Genomic DNA, 24,850 nt, shown 5'->3' on the forward strand with positions numbered 1-24,850 from the left:
CTACTTAAGTTACCGGTATCTCCTTTCTTGGTTTCTCTTCTCTCTCTCTCTCTCGCTCTCTCGCTCTCTCTCTCTCTCTCTCTCTCTCTCTCTCTCTCTCTCTCTCTCTCTCTCTCTCTCTCTCTCTCTCTCTCTCTCTCACACACACTTTCTCTCTCTCTCAACCCTTCTCCTACGACCTTGAGTCTGACTTGAACAATGTTAATTTTCCCCATGAACAATGCGGGCATTGTATCTGGAGAGAGCACAGCACTGTATCACTTTGCGGAGCAGATTTGTCCGTGACTGAACTCTCAGGAACGGTTCTCAGACAAGATGCATAGTGTTAAGGGGAGGTCAGTGTGTTACTGTGAGTTTTGTGTGTCTCTCCCAGGTAGAGGAGCTGACTATTGAATTGACGGAATCTTCAGGGCTGAGCACTGCACTGGAGGAACCAATGAGTTCTTCTTGGAACTTTCAGGTGAGTTTGCGTCAATGCAAGTAGGCTTTAAATACGAAAATTATGAGTTGACTCTGAGAATGCTAAATGCAACGATCATTGCTGAACATTGCTGCTTTAATTGTAGTTAAATATATGTAAATGGTATGTACTTTTAGTACTGAGGTTTGGAAAGTGCATGTGGTCTATTGAATAGATTAAGTGTGTGATCCTACATCTAGATATCTAACGGGCTTCTCCTCTACTACAGCTAGAAAGCCATAATGTCCCGAAGAGTGGAGCAATCCCTGTGAAGATGGACTCGCTGCTTTTCAGTAGCCACGTCTCAAGTCTAACAGACAAGTACAGAGAGACCAAGGAGCTGCTCAGGTTGGAGGAGATACGAAGACAACGCATGCAGGAGCAGCTTGGCCTTGCTCCATCTGCTAAACAGTGCGACAGTGGCACTGATGACAGACCAGGAAGAAACAGCCTTGAGTCTGGCTGTCCAGAACTGCTCGAACATCTCAGCTTCACAAGCTTTGAGGAGCTTTGCTCTTCCTCTGTGACACAGGCGAAGCAGGCTCCTGGGGAGAACGACGAGGCAGAAAGCCGCCTTCGATCGGAGGCAGAAAAGGGGCTTGCTCAGGAAGTGTTGTCACTGACCCGTCAAAATGAAGCGCTCAACCAGCGCAACCAGGAGATGGTGCACCAGCTCACCGAAGCCGACCGAGAGATAGAACGACTCCGGCTGGAGCTCTGCGAGAGGCAAGATGGCCGACCTAGTTGTTCTTCTGACCTGGAAGAGCTGAGCAGGGCCAGGGTGGTGGAGGGCCTGGAAAATACGCTGAGGGAGAAATGTGCGGAGCTACAGGAAATGCAAGCCCAGCTGGCTAATCAGACTGACAGGCTGATGGACACCTTAAGACAGCTGCAGATGAAGGAGGAGGCACTGGAGGATAAGCGCTGTCAAGAGTGCTCAAAAGCAGATCACTCGCACAGAAAGCAGCATCATCAGCAGGTCTCAGACATCCAGCAGGAAGAAGACTGTCTTGACTGTGGTGGAGGAGAGTTGTGCATCCTGGAGTCCCAGGACCGGGAAACCCTTGACCCAGAGATGCCACTCTGTTGCCTCGGAGATGAGGTCACCCAGTCACAGATGGTCCTAGATGCGAAGAGAACCGATGAGTGTGAAACTGTGGAGCAGGCTAGCGGCAATGGACTCCGTCCAGAGAAGGAGGCCAGTGTTCACAGTTTGGTGGACGCGCTCCAAACAAGGTCTGAAACACTTGGCAGGCTGCTGCAGTTGACTGGGGAGACTGATACAAAGGACAGCGGCAGCACAGGCAAATCAGAGGGACAGGAAGCTGGCGTGAGTCGGAGCATTACCACGCGGCGGCTCCGTTTGGAGGAGGAGGTCTGGGCAACTCTATTTGACCACCTCAAATCCCACCGGACGCGCCACCATGCTGATGAGGACGTTTTTGGCAGGCTGACGGCCGAGCAGGCCGGGGCCAAGCTGGAGGAAATGAAACTGCTTCTTGTCGCACATGGGCATTTCTCTTCCTCCTCGCCGATCGATTCACAGATCGTTTGCACGGCAACTCCTGCCTCCTGCTCTTCTCACCTGACAAATGAGTGCTCAGTTCCCCCAGAAACGTCAAACATCATCAGCAGGACGGAAAGCCCTGAGTTTTCAGACGAGGAGGTGTTGCGCCGGACAGAGAGGGAGAGGATATTGGGTCTATACAGCCGGCTTTGCAATGGCAGCCTTGGGACGAGCCTGAGGGAAAGTGTGCTGACCAAAACCTACCTGCTGAACTGCATGGCCTCCAGGCTCGAGTCTTCTGCAGACACTGAGCTGAGAGCCACAGCAGAAGGCCTGTGTTCACTGTGGAGTAGGCAAGCGGAGCCGGGGCCTCTGTACCATCGGGACATGGGCTCGGAGCTTCTCTGCGTCTACCTGGTGAGTCAGATTGAGACTGTACAAGAGGAAGCTGTGCAGACCGAGACTGGTCTGTGCGGGGGTGAAGAGACCTGCGAGAACTGTCAGCTGCTGAAGCGGGCCAATGAGGAGCTCCGTGCCAGGCTGTCGGACTTGTTGTCTCAGAGGTCACAAGGTCAAATTAGAAGTGAAAAGTTGCAGTTGGTTTCAGGATGTGCGTCGGAATGTGCTCAGATGACAACCGGTGTGGAACAGGAGATGCAGGGGAACCCTCTTCAAAGCTGCAACTCTGGACCGATGCAAACAGAGACACTTGGGGAACTTGTGGCAGACACTGAGGACAATGAGAACTCCCTAAGTGCTGCTCAAGACTCACCAGTGCAGGATGCAGAGGGCAATGCTGTGACTCCCATCGTGGCCTCCATACATGGAGAACTAGAGCCGGGTTATGGGAATCCCAGGAGAGAGGAGAAGCTGACTGATGGAAGTAGGGATGAGTGTGATGGAAGTTCAGCTCTTCAAGAGCAACAGAGGAGAGATTTGGAAAGTCTGAGGGTGAGTGCATGTTTTTCTTTTCACATCATTGTTTTTTGTTTTTATTTTTATTTGCCTTTCTATTTGCTTTTTGCCTTCATTGTGATAACATGGTGGCAAATGGGAGAGAGTGTGAGAGATTGGGGTTTGGAGTACGCCCAGACCCTTTTTTAACATTATTTTGAAAATCTCCCACACTCACCTGTACCTTTGTTCTATTTTCTTTCTTTTTTCACCCTCACTCTACCATGGAAAACCCACGACCAGGAGCAGTAAATCCTAGCCTGAGAAAGTAAAAAGTCCTAACAAATGTTGGTTATGCTTGTACAAACAACCAGGCGGTTTCAATATTTGGCTTACATGTATATCCTTGGCTCAAGTATAATTAGGCACAGCTGGTAATTATAAACTGCTAATTAGAAGCAGCTGGTGAAGTGAATGGCTGTGTGCAGTTCAACTTTGACTTTCTAAACCAATGTTTGGTACTTCTGCTGTTGCATGTTAATAGCACCTGTGTTTGTGGTATTAAAGTTGTGTACTGCGGTGCGGAATGCATGTTTTGTTTCTTTGAGCCTTTTCCTTCAACACTATGTTGCAACCCTTCATTGGTGAAATACTTTGGAAATGATGGGCTGACAAAAGTGCACCTACATATGGTGTAGTATGAGATCTGTCAATAGCTCTGATCTGTGTGTATGTGTGAATGCCAACTACTGTTCTCTTCCGCAGGCGACATGTGAGCAGGGCTTGTTGGCCATGGAGGGGGCTCACCAGAGGGCCCAGGCAGAGCTACGACTGCAGCACCAGAGAGAGCTGGCTCTGCTCCAGCAGGACAAGGAGAAGCTGCTGGCTGAGGAGGCAGCTGCCACCCAGGCAGGTGAGAGAGAGAGAAGCCCCCCCGGGCACCACAGGGGTGGGAGGGGTGGGGAGTGGAGTGGTACTGCGTTTGCTCTCTCACAGGTGGGGCTCCCTCGCATAGAGCGGTGCCCACAGTAGGATGAAGTGTGTGTGTGTGTGTGTGTGTGTGTGTGTGTGTGTGTGTGTGTGTGTGAGTGTGAGTGTGAGTGTGAGTGTGAGTGTGAGTGTGAGTGTGAGTGTGAGTGTGAGTGTGAGTGTGAGAGAGAGAGAAAAAGAGGGGGAGAGATTGTAGTTGTATTGAGGTATTTACACAAAGCATTACTCACTGTTTTTTTCTGCATTCTTTGCATGTTTCTCTGTCAGCAATTGAGGCCATGAAGAGAGCGTATCAGAAGGAGCTAGAGAAGGTTCTGCAGGATACGCAGGTAGAACAGAGCACCATGGGAAATGCAGATGTGGAGGAGATCCTCAAGAGACACAGGTGAGAACTACACAAATACATGTAGAACTACAGTGTACAGCAACCACAATGAATGTTGAATTATTGGTTTAATAGTTTCACAATAGAGTAGTAGGGCCGCCGTATGTTTTCTTACTACTCAGTCTCACTGTTATTATTCGTTTTTTTATGTATTTATTGTGCGTGTGTGTGTGTGTGTGTGTGTGTGTGTGTGTGTGTGTGTGTGTGTGTGTGTGTGTGTGTGTGTGTGTGTGTGTGTGTGTGTGTGTGTGTGTGTGTGTGTGTGTGTGCGTGCGTGCGTGCGTGCGTGTGTGTGTGTGTGTGTGTGTGTGTGTGTGTGGATCTGGATCTGTCTGGATGCTTTGATGTGTGTGTGTCTGTCTGTCTGTCTGTCTGTCTGTGATTCAACATGTGTGTTTTAGAGAGGAGCTGTGCTGTAGTCGTGAGGAGCTGGAGGTGTTGTCTCAGCAGTACTCTCTCAAGTGTCTAGAGAGTGCCCACCTGGCTCAGGCCCTGGAGGCTGAGAGACGCGCCCTGCAGCAGTGCCAACGCCAGTACCAGGACATCAGCGCCCGACACCAGGTATGCAACGCTGTGTGTGTGTGTGTGTTATGTGCGTGCGTGTGTGTGTGTGAGTGAGAGAGAGAGCATGTGTGTTTGTTTTTGTAACCTGTGTGTTTGTGCCCATTTGTAATGCAGGGCTGGTTCTATTCAATCTGGTGCCCTTTTTGTCTTGTGTACCCTACCCTCTAAGCCTTTTTGTCATAATAATAATTTGTAATAATAATAATTATTGTATTTGTATAGCACTGTATCATACAAGGCATGTAACTCAAAGTGCTTAACAAATGGGAAAAAACATCATTGTTAGAGATGGATTTAAAAGGAGAGGTAAAGAGGAGAGGCAGAAACAGCAGGAAGGCAGAGGAAGAAGAGATAGATAGAGATTGTAGAGTCATAAGGTCCACGTAGGTTGGGACCAATAAGTACCCCCTAAGTCATGCTCTATATCTCCTTTTCAGACACAGCATGGCTATATTCCATTCATTTGTTATCCTTACATTTTTCCTAGCCCCTCCCAAGACTTACCCCTGGTCAGGAACCACTGCCTTGGGCGAAAACACCCTTTCCTTTTTCTGAATTTAGTGCACTTTGTGCAAATTGGTATCTGTAAACACGGTGGTGTACTGTACATCTTATCAAGCACAGCTGATGTAGTACCTACATACAGCACATATATACTGAATGCCCTTGAATAATTATTGTCGATGTAAAGTTTTGTGGTTTATTTCGCTTGACGTTCTAATTCTGTGGGGCTTTCGGGTGCCCCCAACAAATGTAGTGCCCTAGGGGACTGCCTTGTCTGCCTATATGCCTAGCGCCAGCCCTGTTGTAATGTTTGTTTCTGTGTGTGTGTGCATGCATGTTCTGCTAGACTGGCCCAGGTAGGGTGTAGGTGAGATGAAATAATGTCCAGAAACTAGCCTTCCATTTAATACTGTTCTACACATTTTGTTGTTTTCAGGAGTTGAGTGGTGGTCTTGCAGGTGTGGACATCTTGCCGTCTTCCCTCTGCATAGATGCTGCTGATCCCATTCAGAGAGAGAAGATTTTGTACGAGTTGCAGGTTTGTATTCTGCCAATAAATCATATCATTGGTATTGTCTGCTGTCCTTGCCACTGACTCATTCTCAGCCGTAATTACTGTACTCTTTATGAGCGACCAAATGAGCCACTAGATGTCACTCTAGTACAGTGGTTCTCAACTTTAAAAAATAAAAAAATGCCCCCCTGACTTCATATAAGTATGCCATGAAATGATTGATTAGGCTGTATGATTACTATACAGCTTTTTTTGGGGGGGGGGGGGGGGGGTCAACTTTATTTGGACCCTACAGCGAGGAATGGGACAGGAAATGACTGGGGAGAGGGGGCGGGGGTCGGCACATGACTAGGGGCAGAATCATACCCGGGTAGCCGGCGTAGTAACCCAGTGCCCTACCATTAGGCCATAGCAGGGCCATTATACAGCTTTCTAGATGTTAGAGCTTCCATTCACTTTAAATGGGTCTTCCAAGCATCCCACCATGTCTGACTCCCTCTCAGCTGTCTTACTCTTAACCCCCCCTAAGGGTTTTTCTAACGCCCCATATGGGGCTCTAGAGCCCTCGTTGAGAATCATTACTCTACTACAAACAATATGACTCATCTGCTGTCACATGCCCACCCCTGTTTACTTGTTTTTTGCACCAGATGGTTTGTGAGCAGATTAGCATTAGCATTATGCTTTACTGACATGTGAGTCAGGCTTCTGGGAGGAGCAGACAGGTAGGGTAACGTAAGGCAGGGGAAGTGAAGTAATGTGTTTGGCGTCTCTCTGTCTGTCTGTCTGTCTGAATGCCTATCAGTGGTGACCGTCCATTTGAGAATGTTGCCCCTAGATTGTGGAATTATTTTTTTTTATTATTATTATGGCCACTATGTGTAATCTAGTTCCTTTACTGTACTTCCATTTTATTTCATTTTATTATATATGTTTAGTTTTTTTTCCTCATAAACCTACCATTGCCTAATCAGAATTGTAAATCACCTGTGACTGTCCTGTCTGTGAGAAATGCTTAAATAATATACAATTTACTTAACCGGTACTTTCACACTTGCTCACTTGCTTACCTGCTTGCTTGCTTCCAACAGATTGGTCTGCATGTGAAGCGAGCTGAAGTGGACTTCCTGACACAGGAGATTGGCTCCCTCAAGGAGGAACTGCAGGCGGCCCAGAGAGTGAGTCCTCTATACCCTACTGTGAAAAGTGCTCTGCACACTGGGTATAAGCTTAAAAAAATACTTCAATATGTACTTTCATATATACGTAATTGTTGATTTCGTTTTTGGAGCTCATACCCAATGGGTAGACCACTATCTAATTGTAATTCTCTGGCACCTGGGTCACTGATTTTGTGGATGTGTGCATACCCTAACTTTCAAATGTCCTCTTCACCCTAGCCTCTTCCCAGGCAGAAAAAAAACAGTAGAAATCCATTTACCAGTTGAAAACAAATAGGTCCAACTGATCTTTTTTATTAGGAAAATGGAATACTTTACCGGTCTCTAACTATAACATACCGTACCAAATTGGTCTGAAGTGGCGTGGAGTGGTTTGAACTGGTCCCATTTCCTTCTGGTTGGAAACGCTAGTTGGAACTATTTAATATCCATGTGACCCTCTGATGAATACGGAAGTTTCACCGTCGAATGTCAGGTAAAAAAAAATAAAAAAATGTTTCTGAAACAAATGAAACTTTAAGAATTGTATTTAAGATCCAATTGAATCATTAGTGCTATCCTCAGTCCGCTCTGGAGTTGTGCTGGTTACCACAGAACCACAAGTAGTAGGCGAGCTATGGCACAGTCTGCTGAGACACTGAGGCAGCCTCCTGAATGCTGATCACACAGAGAGACTAGGGGAATAATAACCGTTCTCTCACTTAACACCTTTCTCTCTGTGTCTAGCGCGCGTGCACACACAGACACACACACACCCTCAGTTCGATACAAGTAATTCAAAACTTTATTTCCAAACTTTACTACTGCACTGTAGGCGAGTACATTTAGGGTTTAACCCCAAAAAAATTGATACAAAAGGTTTTTTTATGGATTCTATTACTATTGGACCTGCTAAATGACATACTAAAAATCTAGTAAAATCTGACTTTGGGAAATGAGTTTTTTCAACATGGCTGCCATAGGCTTATTATAAGGGTCAAGAGACACTCCAGGTGAATAGGCCAAAAAATGTAGCTTGCCGATATCACCATGAAACTTAATCCGGTGATTACTCACATATTTGTGAGAAAAAAATGTATTGCAAGTTTTCTGAAATGTTATGTTTTAATATGGTAATTGGACTATATCTAATTAAATATGCATTACATTTCAAAATGCAAAACCTCAAAATCTGAAAAAGCCAAGCTCAAAATTACTCTTTTATTTTGTTTCTAGCAAGCCAGAAGATATCTTCAGAAGAGATTATGGACATCTCTTTTTGTTTTGTAGTAAATCTAAAAATCTTTGTGCAGACACACCAGCTAGCATTTTTTTTTTCAAAACATGATTATTTAACATCTCTCTTAGATAAATAATTGAGTTTTATGTGTCTCAATTTCTTCCAGACATTCTTTGAGTCTGGTGTTATCATTCTTAGCAAGTATCAACGGCAAGGTCAGCTGTCCTCAAATCATAGCCTCTCCACAGAGGTGTCCTAAGGGCTGGTGCTGGGACTCCTATTTGCCATGTACACCACATCACTGGGCCATGTTATCTGTTCTCACAGCTTCTCATACTACTGTTACACCGATGAAGCACAGTTACTTTGTGCCAGATGACTCCACGGTCACACACATTTCCGCTTGCCTCTCTGAACTATCCACAAGTATGAAGGAATGCAACCTTCAGTTGAGCCTCGCCCAAATGCACTGCTGGTGATCCCAGCCAAAGATTTAGGTTGCCATGATATCGAGCTCAATATGGATTCTGCTACTGTTGCCTCAAATAAGGCCACAAGAAATCTAGGTGTCATTGTTGATGACCATCTATCATTCTCTGACCACATAGCCTCAGTTTCCCAGTCATGTCCTCTTTTTCATGCCCTAATTGAATACAAGGCCCTGACCCTTGCCTATGAAGCTACAACAGGCCCTACTCTGGCTTACCCGAAAGCTATGCTAAAGCCCTATGTCCTTTCAGGACATTGTCTGTCTCCAGTACCAACCGTTTCACCTTGCCCTCTACTTAGACATGTAGTGGCTCCTGTCTATTCAGTTCAGCTGCTGAAAGACCCAAAATACCTAGTGACACCATGATTCATCACTGATTATGTGCCCTGACAAACAGCACATGGATATTATCATAGCAGTAGTGTCTTTATCCACCCAAACAGCACTCCAAACAAACAGATCCTGAAAACATGTTAGTTCATGCCAATGTAATTATCATGTAGTAACCTTTATTTTTAAAAACTTTGATCTTGAAAATGACACCTTTCCTGAAGTCAGATTTTCCTAGATTTTTAGTATGTTATTAAGGACACTTAGAGGTAACAAAATCAGTTGAAAAACCTTTTGTATCAATTTTTTTGGGGTTAGGTCTTTTTTTTGCATAGATGTACTCGCCTACTGTAGTATTAAACAAACATAATACTGATCATATGACAAATTAATCTCTCTCTCTCTCTCTCTCTCTCTCTCTCTCTCTCTCTCTCTCTCTCTGTCCACCGCCCCCACCGGCCATCTAAAGGACAAGCGGTATGCCACTGAGAGGTGCTCTGACATGCACACAGAGCTGAGCGTGATGAGGGCTCGGGCCCAGCGCGACATTGAGGAGCTGAGGGAGCACCTGAGGCTGGCCCACCGAGCCCTGGAGGCCTGCTCAGCCCAGGAGGACCTGGACACGCTAGATAACCACTGAAGGCTTTTTGAACCCCAAAGAGTGGACAAAGTTGGAGGGAGGGTAGATGCTACCAAGTCTCCACACCCAAATGCTTAGCTCTTAACATGGTGCACTTTCTTGAAATAGATGTGTACTGTACATGAAGTACTCAAAGCAGAGTCCCTGTGCACAACCACTTCCCAGGTGCTGGTGATGTGCAATCAAAGTAATCCAAGAGGGATAAATCACCGTACACTGGTCTTCTTTGTTGGTAGTTTATTAAGTTTCTTTTCCTTTGTACATTCATTTTAGATGGTCCATTTTTAGAAAGTGCACTCAACTTCAAACTGTTTTTTACAAGGTCTTTGGGTGTGATCGAACAGATTTGTAATTTTTTGTAGAAAAGCTGTGCGAGTGTAATTCTTGTATTTTCATTGTAGTAGGCTTCTAAAGCTTAGGGCGAAACGTCTGTCTGTCTTCCTAACCCACTAAAATACAATGCAAGAATTGCACTAGAGGGTGGCTTTTGTACAAAAAACACTTATTTTTGGATGACCTGCTGGCAGTACCGTAGGAAGCATGGCAATGAAACTGAACAAACCATGAGAGACTAATTTGGTGACGTTTTTCATGTCCGAATTGCCAAGACAACCCTATGCAATGTATTATACCACTATGTACAGTTAGTAAAATGTTTATTCTTTGTATAGTTTGAAAATGTATAGAATGTGTAGAGATAGATCATTTCAATCAGTATCAGTGTTCTAAAATATTTGTTGCTGCAAGTTCTACCTTTTTTGTTAATTCAGTGTGTAAATAGGTTCCACATGCCCATTTTATATGCTTTACTATGCTTAGCCTTTGATGGAGGTGTATAGAGCTTTGTAATAAAATATTTTTTAAAACAAAAAAAGTGTTGGTTTATTAATGTGTGTTCGTGAAAACAAAATGGCTTTACTTAGAAAATAAAACCGCCTTACACATAGCCTATATACACAATATTACCAAATGTATTCGCCAAGCCAACCCAACCAAATTATCAGAATCAGGTGTCCTAAAGACTTGGACTGGCCTCAGGTGTGTAAAACCAAGCACCTAGGCATGCAGACTGTTTTTTAAAAACAAAATGGACAGCTCTCAGGAGCTCAGTGAATTGCACAATATTGCATTACATACATCACATACATACAGGGCATACATAATGTGAGGACAATTTTCTCCATAGAGTAATAATACTACTAGGCCTACTGCTCTAAGACTGCAGATTCAACAAAATATTGGATTGATGTAGACCAATGTGGATATGTTTAAGTTTGTTGCGGTTGTAGAAGGGAACTCTGAAACGCCTATTTGAGGGTAATAATTGATATTCTTGGTGTAGGATGTGTGTGATGTCAATGCAGATGCATGTGGCCAGTGTGAGCTTCCTGGAACAAGTGTGCTATGGGCAGCCTGATGATCTTAGAGCAGGGTTTGATTTTGTGTTGGAGTTTAGCTCTCTCCTTTTTAAAAGTTTTTTTTTGTCTTTTTCAACTTGATTGATGACAGGACAGTATAAGACGCTGACAAAAAATGAATGGGGAGAGTGATGGGGAGCAGTCGGCAAATGACCCGGACTGGAATTGAACCTGGGGTGCCTGTGTAGCAGCCCAGTGTCCAACTGTTAGAGTCATGACGGGGCCCAGGAGAGCTTTACCTTTGACAGAGAGCCTGTTGTACCTTCTGCAGTAAAGCATAACACTCTGGATTGCAGATCTAAAAAGAGAATATATACTGGTAGGCTATATGGGCACTATCACCCAAAGATCTTAACCTTTGGAGGAAATAAATCCGCTGCTCTATTTTTTCACAGTCTGTGGTCAGTCCATGACAGATTTTGGTCAATCATGACACTCAGGTTTTGGGTTGGGTATTTGTAGGTTGAAACCTGAGTGAGTGAAGTCTGGAGTTTAATGGAGTAACTGGGTGGTTTCCTCCTCTGTCTTCACTGTGTTATTGATGAGGTAATTATTATCACACCGTTCAATTAATCAGTCCACATTGCTTGGTAAAGAGGGTGATCACTAAATTTTGAGAAAAGAGTCACTAGCGTGGAGTTGTCTGAGTATTGATTGGGCACATTGGTGGTGCAGTCAGAGGTATAGGCCCTACGTGAAAGTGAAAGCCCAACTGGAAAACTCCAACTTCCATTGTCATTGTGACACAGCACTCCACAGCACAGTGAGGCGGTACAGTAGGCTACCATGCTCAGGGTACCAGTCATTAAGGAAGATGAGGGAGAGCACTGGTTAATTACTCCCCTCACCAACCTGGCAGATTGGGCGTCAAACCAGCAACCTTTGGGCTACAAATCTAAAGCCTAGGCTTATCCATGACCGCCCTTTAGGCTACATTGTAAACAACCTGGGGGAACTTAATTGTGCAACCCAGGGGAACTCCAATATTGGTGCACTATTAAATATTAGTTTATCATAGTAAATCATGAAATATCAAATTTGGCAATGGTGCTACTGTTTCAATGAGTAGCATTGCAATACCTACTCTGGCCACCATCCTACACAGTGCACCTTGAAGTTCATGTAGTAAGGCAGAGTAACTGCTTCATACAGTCTAGGTTGAGTAGTGACTCTACCGTAGTAGTACCCTAGTAGTAGTGATAGTAGCCTACTAGCAGTACCCTAGTTCTTGTTCATGCCATAATCCAGAGTGTTTTCCCAATGATACAGTGGTCAGTGGTCTTTCCACAACAGACAAAGCAGGCAGTTGCTACTTTCATCATGACCGACTCTCCCATGATGCCTCGCAGCGTGGCAGCCAGCTGACGAGAACCGGGGTGGAAGTGTCGTTCGTGGACCTGTAGTCTAAATTCATTTACATTTTTAACCGTAAATTGTTAACTTTCTGGTGGTACCCTTGGTGAAATAAAGGTCTGCAGTCATGGCGTGTTTTATATGAAGTGAGGCACATTTTATTGGTAAGTGTGGTAGATAGCGTCATGTCATGTAACGCAAGCTAGCTCGCCGGCTAACTTGCTACATCACCAGCTAAAATTGTTGCTTCTTTTGTTATCAGAGACCAGCTAGCATGCTACGTTAGATGCTAGGTCAACTGTGTATTTTCTATTGCGTTTCTGGTCAACCTGACTGACAACTAGTATTTGGCTCTGATTCCTTATTATTATTCTAACGAATGTAATAAAATTTGATACGTTTCGGGAAGGTGTGCTTTCAGATTGGGGTTTGAGGGAAAATGCAAACTGAACTTCAAACTTCGCCGATGAGCGTTAACTTCACTTCAGATGTTGCCTTTGGTTCCCGGAAGATATCTTTATTCAGTTTCTTAACTCTTTATTTACTTTCTCACGCTCGTGTGGCTCCTCTGAACCCGTTTATTGTCATTGATGGGTCTCACTCCCACTGATGTACTGCAGGGGATGTGAAAGTCCACACTATGAGTGTTCTGGTGGTCTGGTCTCGCTAGCGACACACAGTGTACGTTGTGCTTGTATGTATTAGCACATTTTTTTTTCATGGTTTCATGGTTCGCTTTGTGTATGAATTTTCTCTGTGATGCTAGCATTAGGCTACTATTCCAAATGTCAACACCATACAGAGCATCACTGAACCATCGTAGATTGACTGACGAAATGGTCAAGTCAAGTAGGTTTTATTGGTCTGTTCATCTGTTCAAGTTTTGCTTTCAGCCAAAGTAACATTGATTATTTCTATGCTGTTTCAGGAATGGAACCTTTGGACCACTCGAAAGCGATGCATTTGCAGGACCCCTATAATCTGGGGTTGGACCTCAACTCGAATTTCAAAAAGAGCCACATCCGTTCAAAATCCAAAAAGGCTTTGGCAAAGACGCCTGCATGGCGTGATGTTGGCTCACTTGACCAAAGTCCAATGAGTTTTTCAGGTGTATCAGCCGAGCAGCGTATTTCCCAGTGTCATCCAGAAATACCTGTGCAGAATGTTTACTCAGAAGAGCCCACACGCAGATCGCCATATTGTGCAAGTCCTCATTTCATCTCCCACCAAAGCAGGTTCAATGGCCATCCACCGGCTTCTTCCCCACACTACAGTTGCAGCCAAGGTGTAGTGAAGAAAAGAGATGGTAGTGACTACAGTCCAGTCAACACGGCTCACGTAATGCAAGTACCGTCACCTATATCTCAGAGGATTGACCTTCGAAACGGGCATAGAGGTTATTCACCTATGCAGCAGTTTGATAGGAAAACAGTGGTATCCTCCACGGACAGTAAAAAATGCCAGGCAACTGCATTCAATGTGACCAAATTTGCATCACATCAGGGCTACAAGGCGTCTGTTGAGAGCAGCGTCGGTGGAGCCATCGCCTCACTGTGTAGTCAGGCCGCAGCTCGTAGTTCTGGAAAGGTCATCACCGAAATCAGACCTGTTTCCTCCCCAGAAGCTGTTGGCAGTGACAGTAGTGACGTCATCGAGGTGCCTTTGACCAACTGCGTAAAGAATACCACCCAAAGTCCTCATCATCATAACAACAGCCAACAGGTTTCAGTCTGTGATGTGTACCGCAACAGGGGACAGACCCATCACACCCACCCCCCGAATGCACGTAGCACTGGCTCCTCAGGGGAAAGCGAGGAGGAGGCCATCTGCATTCCAACAAGCGACTACTCTACCTCAAGTGCCGTGGCTTCCCACTACGTGAAAGCAGTGTCCAGAAGCCATGCCTCCCTCCTCGGAGAGGCCTCTGGGGATATGCGTAGGGCTACAGAAGCGTACAGACAATTGAGACCAAAGCAGGAGCCAACACAGCAGCTGATCACCAGCCCCTCGTTTGGTGGTAGTCGACCCGAGGGCTCGCCTCCTGGCAAAGTCGCATCCGATGCCATCCCTCCCGCCAAGCGGAGGCGGAAAAAACCACGCCGCCAGCGCCCAGGAGCCTCCTCTGGCCCACCGTGTCTGTTCCCCCCGCAGGAGCCAGAAATCAAGCTGAAGTTCGCCAGCCAGGGCCAGAAGGAGGAGAGGAGAGACAGGGACAGCTTCTGCCCGTACGTGCGCATGGAGGACCCGCGTCAGGAGTTTCCACTTTGCACCGTGGTCAACTGCCAGGAGGAGGACGAGGCCGTGCAGCAGAGGGGGAAGAAGAAGAAGAAGAAGGGCCAGGACACCACCTCCTCTTCCTCCTGTCAACTGGCTCAGGCCTCGGGGGCCATGCCCAGCACCTCCTGCCTCCGCTTGGGCCGCCTGAGTGCGGAGAGCCGGGGGAGGCCCACACAGACCTGCTCCCTATGTGGCTGGCCCGGCAACAGCATGGGCATGGGGGACCTGCATGGTCCCTACGTCCCCGCTGAACACACGGCGACAACCTCCAAGTACACTACGGGTGGCCCGCTGGAGCAGAACCTGAGGGGGCATCCCTGGGAGCTGGCAGCAAACGTGAACAGAACTGCGGCTGCTCCTGCAGGTTCCTCCTCCTTCCACAGTTCGCCAGGGAACCCCGGCAAGAGGGCGTGCATAGACTGGACCCTGGAGTCGGCCAACAAGGATCCAAGCGAGCGCTGGATACACGAGGACTGCAGCATCTGGTCGGCAGGCATCTTCTTGGTCAAAGGCAGGCTGTACGGGCTGGAGGAGGCCATCAGGATAGCTGAGGAAACGGTGAGTGGAAACGAAACAAACTGAAAGCCAATGCAGCTCACCTGCATGGTCGTTCTTGACATTCTTGAAATTCTTTTTTTAAAGTAGTTCATGCTATTGCTAACAGAATCATTCATAGTTTGATTGTGTGTGCGTGCGTGCGTGCGTGCGTGCGTGTGTGTGTGTGTGTGTGTGTGTGTGTGTGTGTGTGTGTGTGTGTGTGTGTGTGTGTGTGTGTGTGTGTGTTTCAGTAGCTTAGTCTTAGTTCCTTTAGTGGCTGTGAATGACGGAAGGTGACTGTTGATGTGTGTTTGCAGGAGTGCTCTTGCTGCTACAAGGTGGGAGCCACACTGGGCTGTGTGTTCAAAGGCTGCTGCAATAAGTACCACTACACCTGCGCCCTGCAGACAGGTGAGGCTGATTTCTCACTATGACCAGCTGAACACTTTGCAGGTTTACTTCACAGATTGTTGGTAAAAAAAACAACAACAATATAGAGTTATTCAGGACGCCATGCTGAATTTAAGTCCCCGGTTTACTGCCAAAGTCGTGCAGGCATGTCAATGTCTCTTTGAAATGTCAGGACCCATTTATGCTACTACTACTACCACAGTATGAGAGCATTTTAAGCCTATTTAATGGTTTGGAAAAATCTTGAAGGTAACTCTGCCTCAATAACAAGCATGATTAGGCATTCTGATAATTTCCTGGAAAAGGGACAGATCAAAATGACTGACTGACTGACTGTTCTGATTGAGTGTCCGACAGAGTGGCTGGTTATTATATGGCAGGGGTATTCAATTAAATGTCACAGAGGGCATTTGTATTGTGTAAACGTATCATGCAGCCCGATGTCCAAGGTGAGGGTGCGAAACAAGCGGATAACTTAACTTTTCAGACAGAACAGATATTCGCTTCTCTATTTCTTAGTAGCCTTCAGAGGTGGAAGAAGTACTGAAGTTGTGTACTTAAGTAAAAGTAGAAGTACCCTGCGAAAAAAATACTCAAGTGAAAGATCAAAAATGTACTTCAGTAAAAGTCCTAAGTACTGACTTTTAAATGTACTTTTTGAGTACAAAAGTATAAGTAGGCCTCCCCCCGCAGTGGCTGTCTTTCTCCATGACTGCCAACTTGATCCAATAGGAAAAAGTTTCTGCAACGGTTTTCGGATCTATTCGATCATGACTATGGAGTCCTGTTAATGTTTTTTAAAGTATCTATTCTGACTGGGTGTCAGTTTGGAAGAGGGGCTTGGTCCCGCCTCCCTGCCCGCAGTTGAGGCTACTCAAATAACCACAAAACACAATAGGAAAACCTAGGATAAATGTAACTAGTAACTAAGTCTTCTTCTAGAAATGTAAGGAGTAGAAATGACAAGTAATTGTCAAAAAAATGTAACTGAGTAAAAGTAAAAGTCTGCATTTTTATTTTTACTGAAGTAAGTACAAATTCCAGAAAAAACTACTTAAGTACAGTAACGAAGTAAAAATTAGGGGTGGGCATAGATTCATTTTTTAAATCTAGATTAATCTCACTGTAATTTTGAAATGAATCTAGATTAATCTATATCAAAATAGCTCATTCAGAATAGGCACGCTAGCGAAATAATGACGAAAAAAAACCTTAGGGGTTTCTTAAGACAGATGGTGCATTAGACCAGAGCACATCTCTTTTTTCCAAAATGCATCTTATCTTCAAAAAAATGGAGAGAGAGAGAGAGAGAGAGAGAGAGAGAGAGAGAGAGAGAGAGAGAGAGAGAGAGAGAGAGAGAGAGAGAGAGAGAGAGAGAGAGAGAGAGAGAGAGAGAGACTGCCACTGACTGAGAGAGAGAGACTGCCTGCCACTGACTGAGAGAGAGAGAGAGAGACTGCCACTGACTGACTGAGAGAGAGAGAGAGAGAGAGAGAGAGACTGCCACTGACTGACTGAGGGAGAGAGAGAGACTGTCACTGACTGACTGAGAGAGAGAGTCTGTCACTGACTGACTGAGAGAGAGAGAGACTGCCTGCCACTGACTGAGAGAGAGAGAGAGAGAGAGAGAGAGAGAGAGAGAGAGAGACTGCCACTGACTGACTGAGAGAGAGAGAGAGAGAGAGAGAGACTGCCACTGACTGACTGAGAGAGAGAGAGAGAGAGAGAGAGAGAGAGAGAGACTGCCACTGACTGACTGAGAGAGAGAGAGAGAGAGAGAGAGAGAGAGAGAGAGAGAGAGAGAGAGACTGCCACTGACTGACTGAGAGAGAGAGAGAGAGAGAGAGAGAGACTGTCACTGACTGACTGAGAGAGAGTGAGTCTGTCACTGACTGAGAGAGAGTGAGTCTGTCACTGACAGAGAGAGAGAGTCTGTCACTGACTGAGAGAGAGAGAGAGAGTCTGTCACTGACTGAGAGAGAGAGAGAGTCTGTCACTGACTGTTAAAAAGTGCGTCGGTTTAAAAGAGGGAGGATCTACACATACAGCAAAGTGCTCACAGCAGCTACTAGATACTGTATCTAGAACCTTACAGCACTGGCCCACGGTGATTTGGCCTAAACCTGACCGTTGTTCTCAGAGTTGGAATGCCAGAGGAGTTAAAACTCGAAATGAATTCACTTTGGCAAAAAATGCGCTTTGGCAATTCGCAAATGCGCAATAGCAACACAAACACATTCAGCGAGAGTAGATATTGACAGTTTCAGTTTGACAATCTTCAAAATGCATATCACACGGAATGTTTTGCAATTATAGCACAGGCAAGATTTCTGGAAGTTGTTTATGTGTTCCATGCAGTGCTTGAGGTAATGTAGGCTATGTCAGGCTAGTAGCCTCACACAATAACGTCTCTCTATGCTTCACCTCAAACAATAACGTCTCTCTAGTCTACCACCTAAAAGCACTCAAACAACACCTACCACGGCAGAGAGATGAATGTTTTCAGCATGCAAACACTGTTCATATTTATTAGGTCTGCTGAAGCAACAGGTTGTGAGGAGAAGCGGCTGGAGCGCAGTCTGAAAGCCTCTGCCAATCAAACGCAAGTGACGTGCATACCCAAACTCCAAACCCATATTTTGAGAATAGATTAACGTGCGATATTTTCTTTATCGCGCGTTAAGAGTCTCACATTATCGCAGCACGTTAACGCCGATAACGGCCCACCACGTTCCACCTCTGGTAGCCTTGTCATGGTCTATAATGACACTATTTCAAATAAGATTACACTCTCATGTGAATGCATAGGAGAAACATCCCTAACCTGAACTGTTACTGATCACAAATTACACATGGACACTGGTAGCGCACATATTTGTTTCATTTTGTTCTGACCTCGTGGGGGGCCATAACCTTGCCTTCCAAGGGCTGCATCTGGCCGCAGGGCCGCCATTTGAATAGCCCTGTTATATGGCCTCTAGGCTAGACTCTGCCACGGCAGGTTCTAATCAAAGGCAGGCAGGGTGGCCATGTCATGGGTCTCACTCACCAAATATTGTATGAGGACATGTCAGCCAGCTTTCACTCTCTCTCCTCCTGTGTGTGGGAGAAACTTCTTTTGACCTTTCTGTTGTGTGTGCGAGTGTGTAAGAGAGCAAGTGAGATGCGTAAGTGACAATACGAAAATGTGCTTTGATGCATAATGCATATGTTTTTTTTCTACAGATTGTCTACTGAGCGAGGAGAACTTTTCCATGAGATGTCCTAAGCACAAGGTAATGCCACATTAGGCATTGCATTACGATTCGTTTTTGCATCACTTCATTTCACTTTTAATTTGCCATCACTTTCTGATCAGTTTTTAGTGGTTGCCAAAGCTAGTTTCATAGTTGAGGTCTTATCGATATCCGGCATCGGCCTAGTGCCAATCAATAACTCTTGAATGGATTAACTGACCAAATGCTCAGCCTTCCGGTCTCCTAGGTTTTATCCAGTAAGACTGTAGTAGGGTAGTAAAAGTCAAGCCTGCCCTCTAAGTTCTGATAAAAGCCAGCCCTCTTAAGCTCTGATTAAAAGTTGCTGCACGTCTTAGGTGCCGTTTCCACGTGGCCTGCTATTTTTAAATGTGGATATTTTTTGTCCTGTTTAGGTGTAAACGCAACATTTGTGTTTGTGGATAGCAATAAAAACCCTATTGTAACGAGTGTGTTTTAGCCCCTTAAATGGGATATTTTTAAAGCAGGATTTTTGATATGCAGGTTTTCAAAAATAGCAGGCTACGTGCAAACAGCTTCTTAGAACCCCAATCAACTAGCCCGCCCCTTGTCAATACCTGTCCTATCTAATTGCTTAATTAGACCCGGCCGGACTCCTTCCCCCAATCAAAAACTATCCCAAAACACACTTACAGAACTGTAGAAGACACACGAGGGAGTGGGAAACAACTTTCACGCGCATAGACACATACAGACACAGTTTTTTCTTTCCGTTTTTTTTTAAGTAACAGGTCTGCCTCCTAGAAGTTGCTTTACTACTGTTCAGAATAATTAGTGAGGGTGGTCCCTAAATTGAAACACTCATATTGATGACATGTGGTTGTTGGGAAAGCGGCTCCTGTGGGTTTCTGGATGTGCCAGAATGTCTAATGTCTACACTATGGAGGTGGGTCCTAAACTTTTTCTGTTGGGACCCCAATTCGGACCTAAGACCGTTTTGTGTACCCCCTCCCCGTCCTATTCCAGATGCCAAAACAAATATTTTGTCTTAATATTTTTATGGCAAGGAAGGCCCACAAACCAATGAGCTCCCTTTTTTAATCTTTTTTGTTTGTTTTAATTTTGTGACGTTTCGGGCCACCATGGCCCTTCCTTAGTCTGAGGGGAAAAGCGAGTTCATGAGTGTACAGGTCTTCTTTGCCTAAAGCCCTATTCCGACGGGACTAGTTTAATGGGAGTACCTGGGGTAAAGTAATAATAACCGGGAAATGTAGTCCCTTCCGAACGCGCCAAGTCAGTGAAGATAGCGGAGTATGTCGGGTAAAATTCACCGAGACTTATACCTTCTGTAAAAGGGTCCGGAGATATTACCCTGGGGTAATACTAATCCCGTCCGAATGCGACCCTATGTAAAGATGTCTGGTTAAGTGCACGAAACGCACAATATATCCATTCTCTCCCGGCTTGCAAACATTACAGCCTTGCAGTAAACTTTTAGTTTTGTTTTAGGGAGTTGTTCCAAGCTGTACTCGCTGTCAAAATCAGACAGTAAGCTATGGTCAAGCGCACTCTCCAAATGTAAAGACATGCAAGCAGACGCATTAGAATGGATTTTGATGGGTTAGTAAACCAACAGGCAATATTTAGAATTGTTCCATGGTACCAAATGCCTCCATGGATGCGCAATATTGTGCTCAAAAATCAATAATAATATTGTGGAGTTGGCATGCGCCTGACGACAAGTGCACTCGCAGGTGCGTGATGAGTAACCCCTCCTACTTTCCGTTCGTTTACTGAGATATTTCAATCCAGTCCCAATCGGCCATTTCTATTACCGACGTCCTGAGATAAAAAACACATTCCCCCACGTCCATACATTGAACTAATCCCGTCGGAATAGGGCTTTACATTTACAACTTAACATTAACATGACCCTGCACCCTGAAAAAAAGAAACTAGATGTGCGTGAGATCAGACTGGGATTGTCTGAACATTTGCTGAATTTTTATTTGAAAGTATAAAGTATAATGCAGTTATTAAACATACAAGTCCATTTTTCACTGTGTTTTCATAGATATGTGAATGCAGGGTTTTTATGCAAGCATTCCCCTTTACCACCCCCTGGAGTACCTCCTTATCCCCCCTAGGGATATCTTTGACAATCAGTTATAATGTGAGCCCATGTTAATCTTTTTTTTTGCCTTCCTAGAACAAGTCATCCCGACTTGTCACCAGATGACACGCAAGAGGAGCTGGCTGCCAGTGAAGGTGTGTGTGGGAGTGTGGTTTGTATTTACCATACGCCGCTGGATTTTACGCTGGTGTTCTTTCCCCTTTTAGCTAATTCCTTTTATTACCTCCACCATGTCTTTGGACGCGTTGGTTTGTCTGTTTGTTTGTTTATTTGTCTGTCAGCAGGATGACTCAAAAAGTTATGAACGGATTTTGTGGAGTTGTTGGAATTGGCAAAAGGAACAAGTGATTTACATTTTTGTGGTGATCCGGATCACGGTCCGGATCCAGAAATTTTTTAAAAGATTCTCCACCATTGCGGGTTGAGTTTTGACATTCCATTCCATTGCAGTTTCTGACTCCACAACACTCAATATTTCTTACAAAAATGAGTTTGACATATTACCAACATGCATGTTTTGTAGCTGCTACAGTTTCTGGAGGACCTCATACATCTTCAAGAAGAGAGCAGTTAGTACTTGAATGAGGTTCAAAACCTGATTGAAAAAGATGAATGCTACTCGGCCTCTTCTGTGTCAGTATTAACATGTGTGAGCAGTGTTTTACTAATGTAACCTCTTGGAGTGGGCGAGGTCTGTCATGCCTGACAAAAAATAAAATGGGTACTTGTTGAATGTGTTGAAATGAGAAACTAGCAAGTTTTAGTATTACTACAGGAATGTATCCATTGGGAGTGAAATAACATTACCTTTTCAGTTTACCCACGTTATCTTGCATCACTGTTAGCATTTTCAAACTCGGAGGACCGTGTCAAAGCCCTATCCCACGCCTTATCTCGAACGGATTGACGAGTTGTTATCGAAAGTCAGAGTGTTTAGAAACCTTAACATTGTTTCTCTCCTCTGCGAATAGTGACTGCATGTCCTATTGAGCTTACATGCGATATAGCAGGGGTTCCCATCCATTTCCAACTTGTGGCCTGTTTGAAATAAACAATAAAAGTCAAATACATAGTCAAGAGGAACACAACAATTATTTCAAAGCCCACTTGGAATACCCTCAGGACCCATAGTTTGAGAATCGCTGCAGTAAAGTAAACAGCTTGGTATAAACGAGAGCCATTCACTGTTGAGCACTTTGCTTCTGAACCATTGATGATAAATTGGAACAATCAAATGTTCCAAAGGTAACTGGTGTGGGAACTGGCATTGGCACAGTTCTGGTCGACCTTAAAATGGTATGTGTCATTCAAAGTGAGCCTTTGAGTATCCCAATGGTGTCCCTGCACTCACAGTACTGTACCTGTTCCCCAGGTTGGCCACCGTTGCTGCTGCTGCTGCTGCTGGCCTGGATGTAATCGGGTGTAATGATGTGATGTGATGAGGACCCTCACGCTGTGCCTACTACACTGCTGTCCACCTCCTGCAGGGCATGCAACCTGCCTCACTGTTTACATTACATGTTCCATGTTGTCTTTTATTATTTAAAAATGCTCTTTTTTATTGTATTGTATTTAAAAGATGGGGAGCTATGTTTTTTGGGGAGAGGGGGGTAAGGGTCTATTTTTACCTCTATTGATTTCTGGGTAGTTCAGTTGCTTAAAGATTGTCCACTGGGGGCATTAATGAGTTGGTGGTACTCCAGCCTCGTGGCTATTTCACCTGAAAAGGCTTGAAAGTTTACTAAGGGCCATTTTCGACAGATTTTGTGCCTGATGTCCAACCTTTCTTTATTTGTAATTTATTTTTTTGTAGTTTACAAAAAAAAGAAATGTTTTAGAATTTTTAGATTTTTATATTTATTGTTTCTGACCTGCATTTCTTTTAATATTTGTATTTATTGATTGAAAATCAGTGTATAGGGATCACTGTAGAATGGTCCCATTTTAGAAACCTTCAAAATGACATTGGCATTCCAAGCACTGTTCATCTTACTACAGGTATACTGCACTTGTGTTCTGACAAGAGGCCTGATGGGCATACACTGCACTCTGCTTAAAAGGATAGGCAAGTATCCACAAAGACCACACTTACTTTGGCCAAAATGGATCATACCTTTGTTCCTACTCTTAATGATGATACAAATTGTGGTTTGTGAACTGCTGCAGCAGTGATTGTTTTTTTTCCCTTTTCTCCTTTGTGAATCCATGCTTACTCTGAAATATCATCCCTGCAAAATGTTGACATTTGCTTTAATTTCCCTTGTCTACCTGCGGCAGTTTCCTCTTTCAGTTCTTGCATAACATGCCAGTGAATGTCTCAGATCTCCTCTTGTATCGCATTGCAGGGTTAGTTTGGTTTCAATAAATTGCTTTTCTGCTTTGCACTTGGTGGTTTTTACAGTTTTGTTTTTGCTGACGTTGGCGAATGGGGATGATCTGTGAGATAAATTGGTCGAGCAAATCTTTTATGTACAGTGAGATAAGTATTTCATCCCTTGCTGATTTTGTTAGTTTTACTACTAATAACACATTAAGGTCCGGAAGTGGCCTAGAGAGTATCTGAACAATAACCCTATAATAATCCTATGGAGGGAACTGAAGCTCAAGCTCCCATCTCATCGAACATCTGTGCACTCGCAATCTGTCGGATTTGGAGTGCTTTTGCAAGGAGGAGTGAACAAATATTGCCACATCAACATGTGTCACACTCTTACCCAAAAAAAGATTGAGTGCTGTGATAAAAGTCAAAGTTGCTGTTTCTTGATGTATTGCTTTTTCTTCTCCTCCACTCCTCCAGTCCAGTCCTTAATACATCACTGCTTGGGAGCATCATTGACACAAACGGAGCAATATTGACACATTCATTTGGTTGTCAAGCATTTGTACATGATCATGTCAAAATGGACCACAGTACATTTTGATGATAGAAAAAAAAGACATTTCAAAAAGGGCATTTGTTTGTCCAGTAGGGCAAAGGGCCACTAAGCACCACCTCGTCCATATCTGCACACCCCCATGCCTACCAATACTTGTCTTGCTAAGTCTGCCGTTGACTTGGATGACTTGCCCTTGACTTCTTTTGCTCAACACTTTCAGAGGTCCTGGCCAGCAACTGGGGGCATGGGCTTGTTTGAAACGTCTTAACCTACTCCAAATATAGCCCAAATGTCCCCCAATGTATGCTACTGTATATCATCAGACACCAATAACTGTTGGGCTGATATTTGGAAAAGGTTAAGATGTGTCAAAATATGATAAGTCTTCGGGTACTGAGGGTGGCATGAGCTATACAACTGCATGTTGAAAATGGCCGGAATTCTCCTTTAAATTACCAAGTATACGTCTTTTTGGGATAAAAGCTTCCCTTTAATGCTATGCATGCAATATGTGCTATCCAAGCATTCGTGTGCGTGTGCGTGTACACTGTGTGTGTGTTAAATGCGAGGCATCGTAATGCCATCAGAGTGTAATTATTTTTTCCAATCAGCACTCAGGGGCCTTAATAGGTTTCCTTTGGTCGCTAGACAAAGAGTGTTCATTTCCTTAGACTGTCATTATCAAACCCAAACCATTAGTGCTCACACACTCACACACACACACACACACACGCACACATCACCGTCCCATACTATTAGTGTGCCCATGCATAAACACTCACACACACACACACACACACACACACACACACATCCCCGTCCCATACTATTAGTGTGGCTGGCCATGCACAAACATACACACGCACACATCTTGTGTGACCACCCTCAGAGACACTCCACCTACCCCTTCCATACACTATATATACAGATACACACAGACGCACGCACACA

General features: G+C 44.7%; 2 protein-coding genes across 4 annotated transcripts in view; both read left to right on the forward strand.

The window, feature by feature from the left end:
• Nucleotides 1-10,546, forward strand: part of LOC134459382 (myosin phosphatase Rho-interacting protein-like) — a 30,156-nt gene extending 19,610 nt beyond the window's left edge. The window contains exons 15-22 of the mRNA XM_063211728.1: nt 298-460; nt 690-2,918; nt 3,627-3,774; nt 4,119-4,236; nt 4,638-4,797; nt 5,741-5,842; nt 6,910-6,996; nt 9,508-10,546. Of these exons, the coding sequence (XP_063067798.1) occupies nt 298-460; nt 690-2,918; nt 3,627-3,774; nt 4,119-4,236; nt 4,638-4,797; nt 5,741-5,842; nt 6,910-6,996; nt 9,508-9,678 (3,178 nt within the window). The 3' untranslated portion in view covers nt 9,679-10,546. The remainder of the gene's footprint in view (nt 1-297; nt 461-689; nt 2,919-3,626; nt 3,775-4,118; nt 4,237-4,637; nt 4,798-5,740; nt 5,843-6,909; nt 6,997-9,507) is intronic.
• A 1,813-nt stretch (nt 10,547-12,359) lies between these two features.
• Nucleotides 12,360-23,407, forward strand: si:ch211-165g14.1 (uncharacterized). Of its 3 annotated transcripts, XM_063222674.1 has the most exons (7): nt 12,360-12,613; nt 13,378-13,787; nt 13,818-15,284; nt 15,581-15,674; nt 18,900-18,949; nt 21,099-21,157; nt 22,396-23,407. In XM_063222674.1, the coding sequence occupies exons 2-6, from the start codon at nt 13,380-13,382 to the stop codon at nt 21,126-21,128; spliced, it is 2,049 nt and encodes a 682-aa protein (XP_063078744.1). In that variant the 5' UTR covers nt 12,360-12,613; nt 13,378-13,379; the 3' UTR covers nt 21,129-21,157; nt 22,396-23,407. The 3 variants fall into 3 exon arrangements, with proteins under 3 accessions (XP_063078744.1, XP_063078736.1, XP_063078728.1); XM_063222666.1 differs by lacking the exon at nt 22,396-23,407 and adding an exon at nt 21,547-21,842 and having other exon boundaries at nt 12,362-12,613; nt 13,378-15,284; XM_063222658.1 differs by having other exon boundaries at nt 12,363-12,613; nt 13,378-15,284.
• The last annotated feature ends 1,443 nt before the right edge of the window (nt 23,408-24,850 follow it).

This window comes from Engraulis encrasicolus, chromosome 2 (assembly GCF_034702125.1).
Source record: "Engraulis encrasicolus isolate BLACKSEA-1 chromosome 2, IST_EnEncr_1.0, whole genome shotgun sequence".
NCBI lineage: Eukaryota > Metazoa > Chordata > Actinopteri > Clupeiformes > Engraulidae > Engraulis > Engraulis encrasicolus.

Coding starts and splice junctions, on each gene's coding strand:
- si:ch211-165g14.1 (XM_063222666.1), top strand. CDS start 13,380: ATGGAACCTTTGGACCACTCGAAAGCGATGCATTTGCAGGACCCCTAT. Junction 15,285..15,580: donor TCAGGATAGCTGAGGAAACG/GTGAGTGGAAAC, acceptor GTGTGTTTGCAG/GAGTGCTCTTGCTGCTACAA. Junction 18,950..21,098: donor TGAGATGTCCTAAGCACAAG/GTAATGCCACAT, acceptor TTGCCTTCCTAG/AACAAGTCATCCCGACTTGT.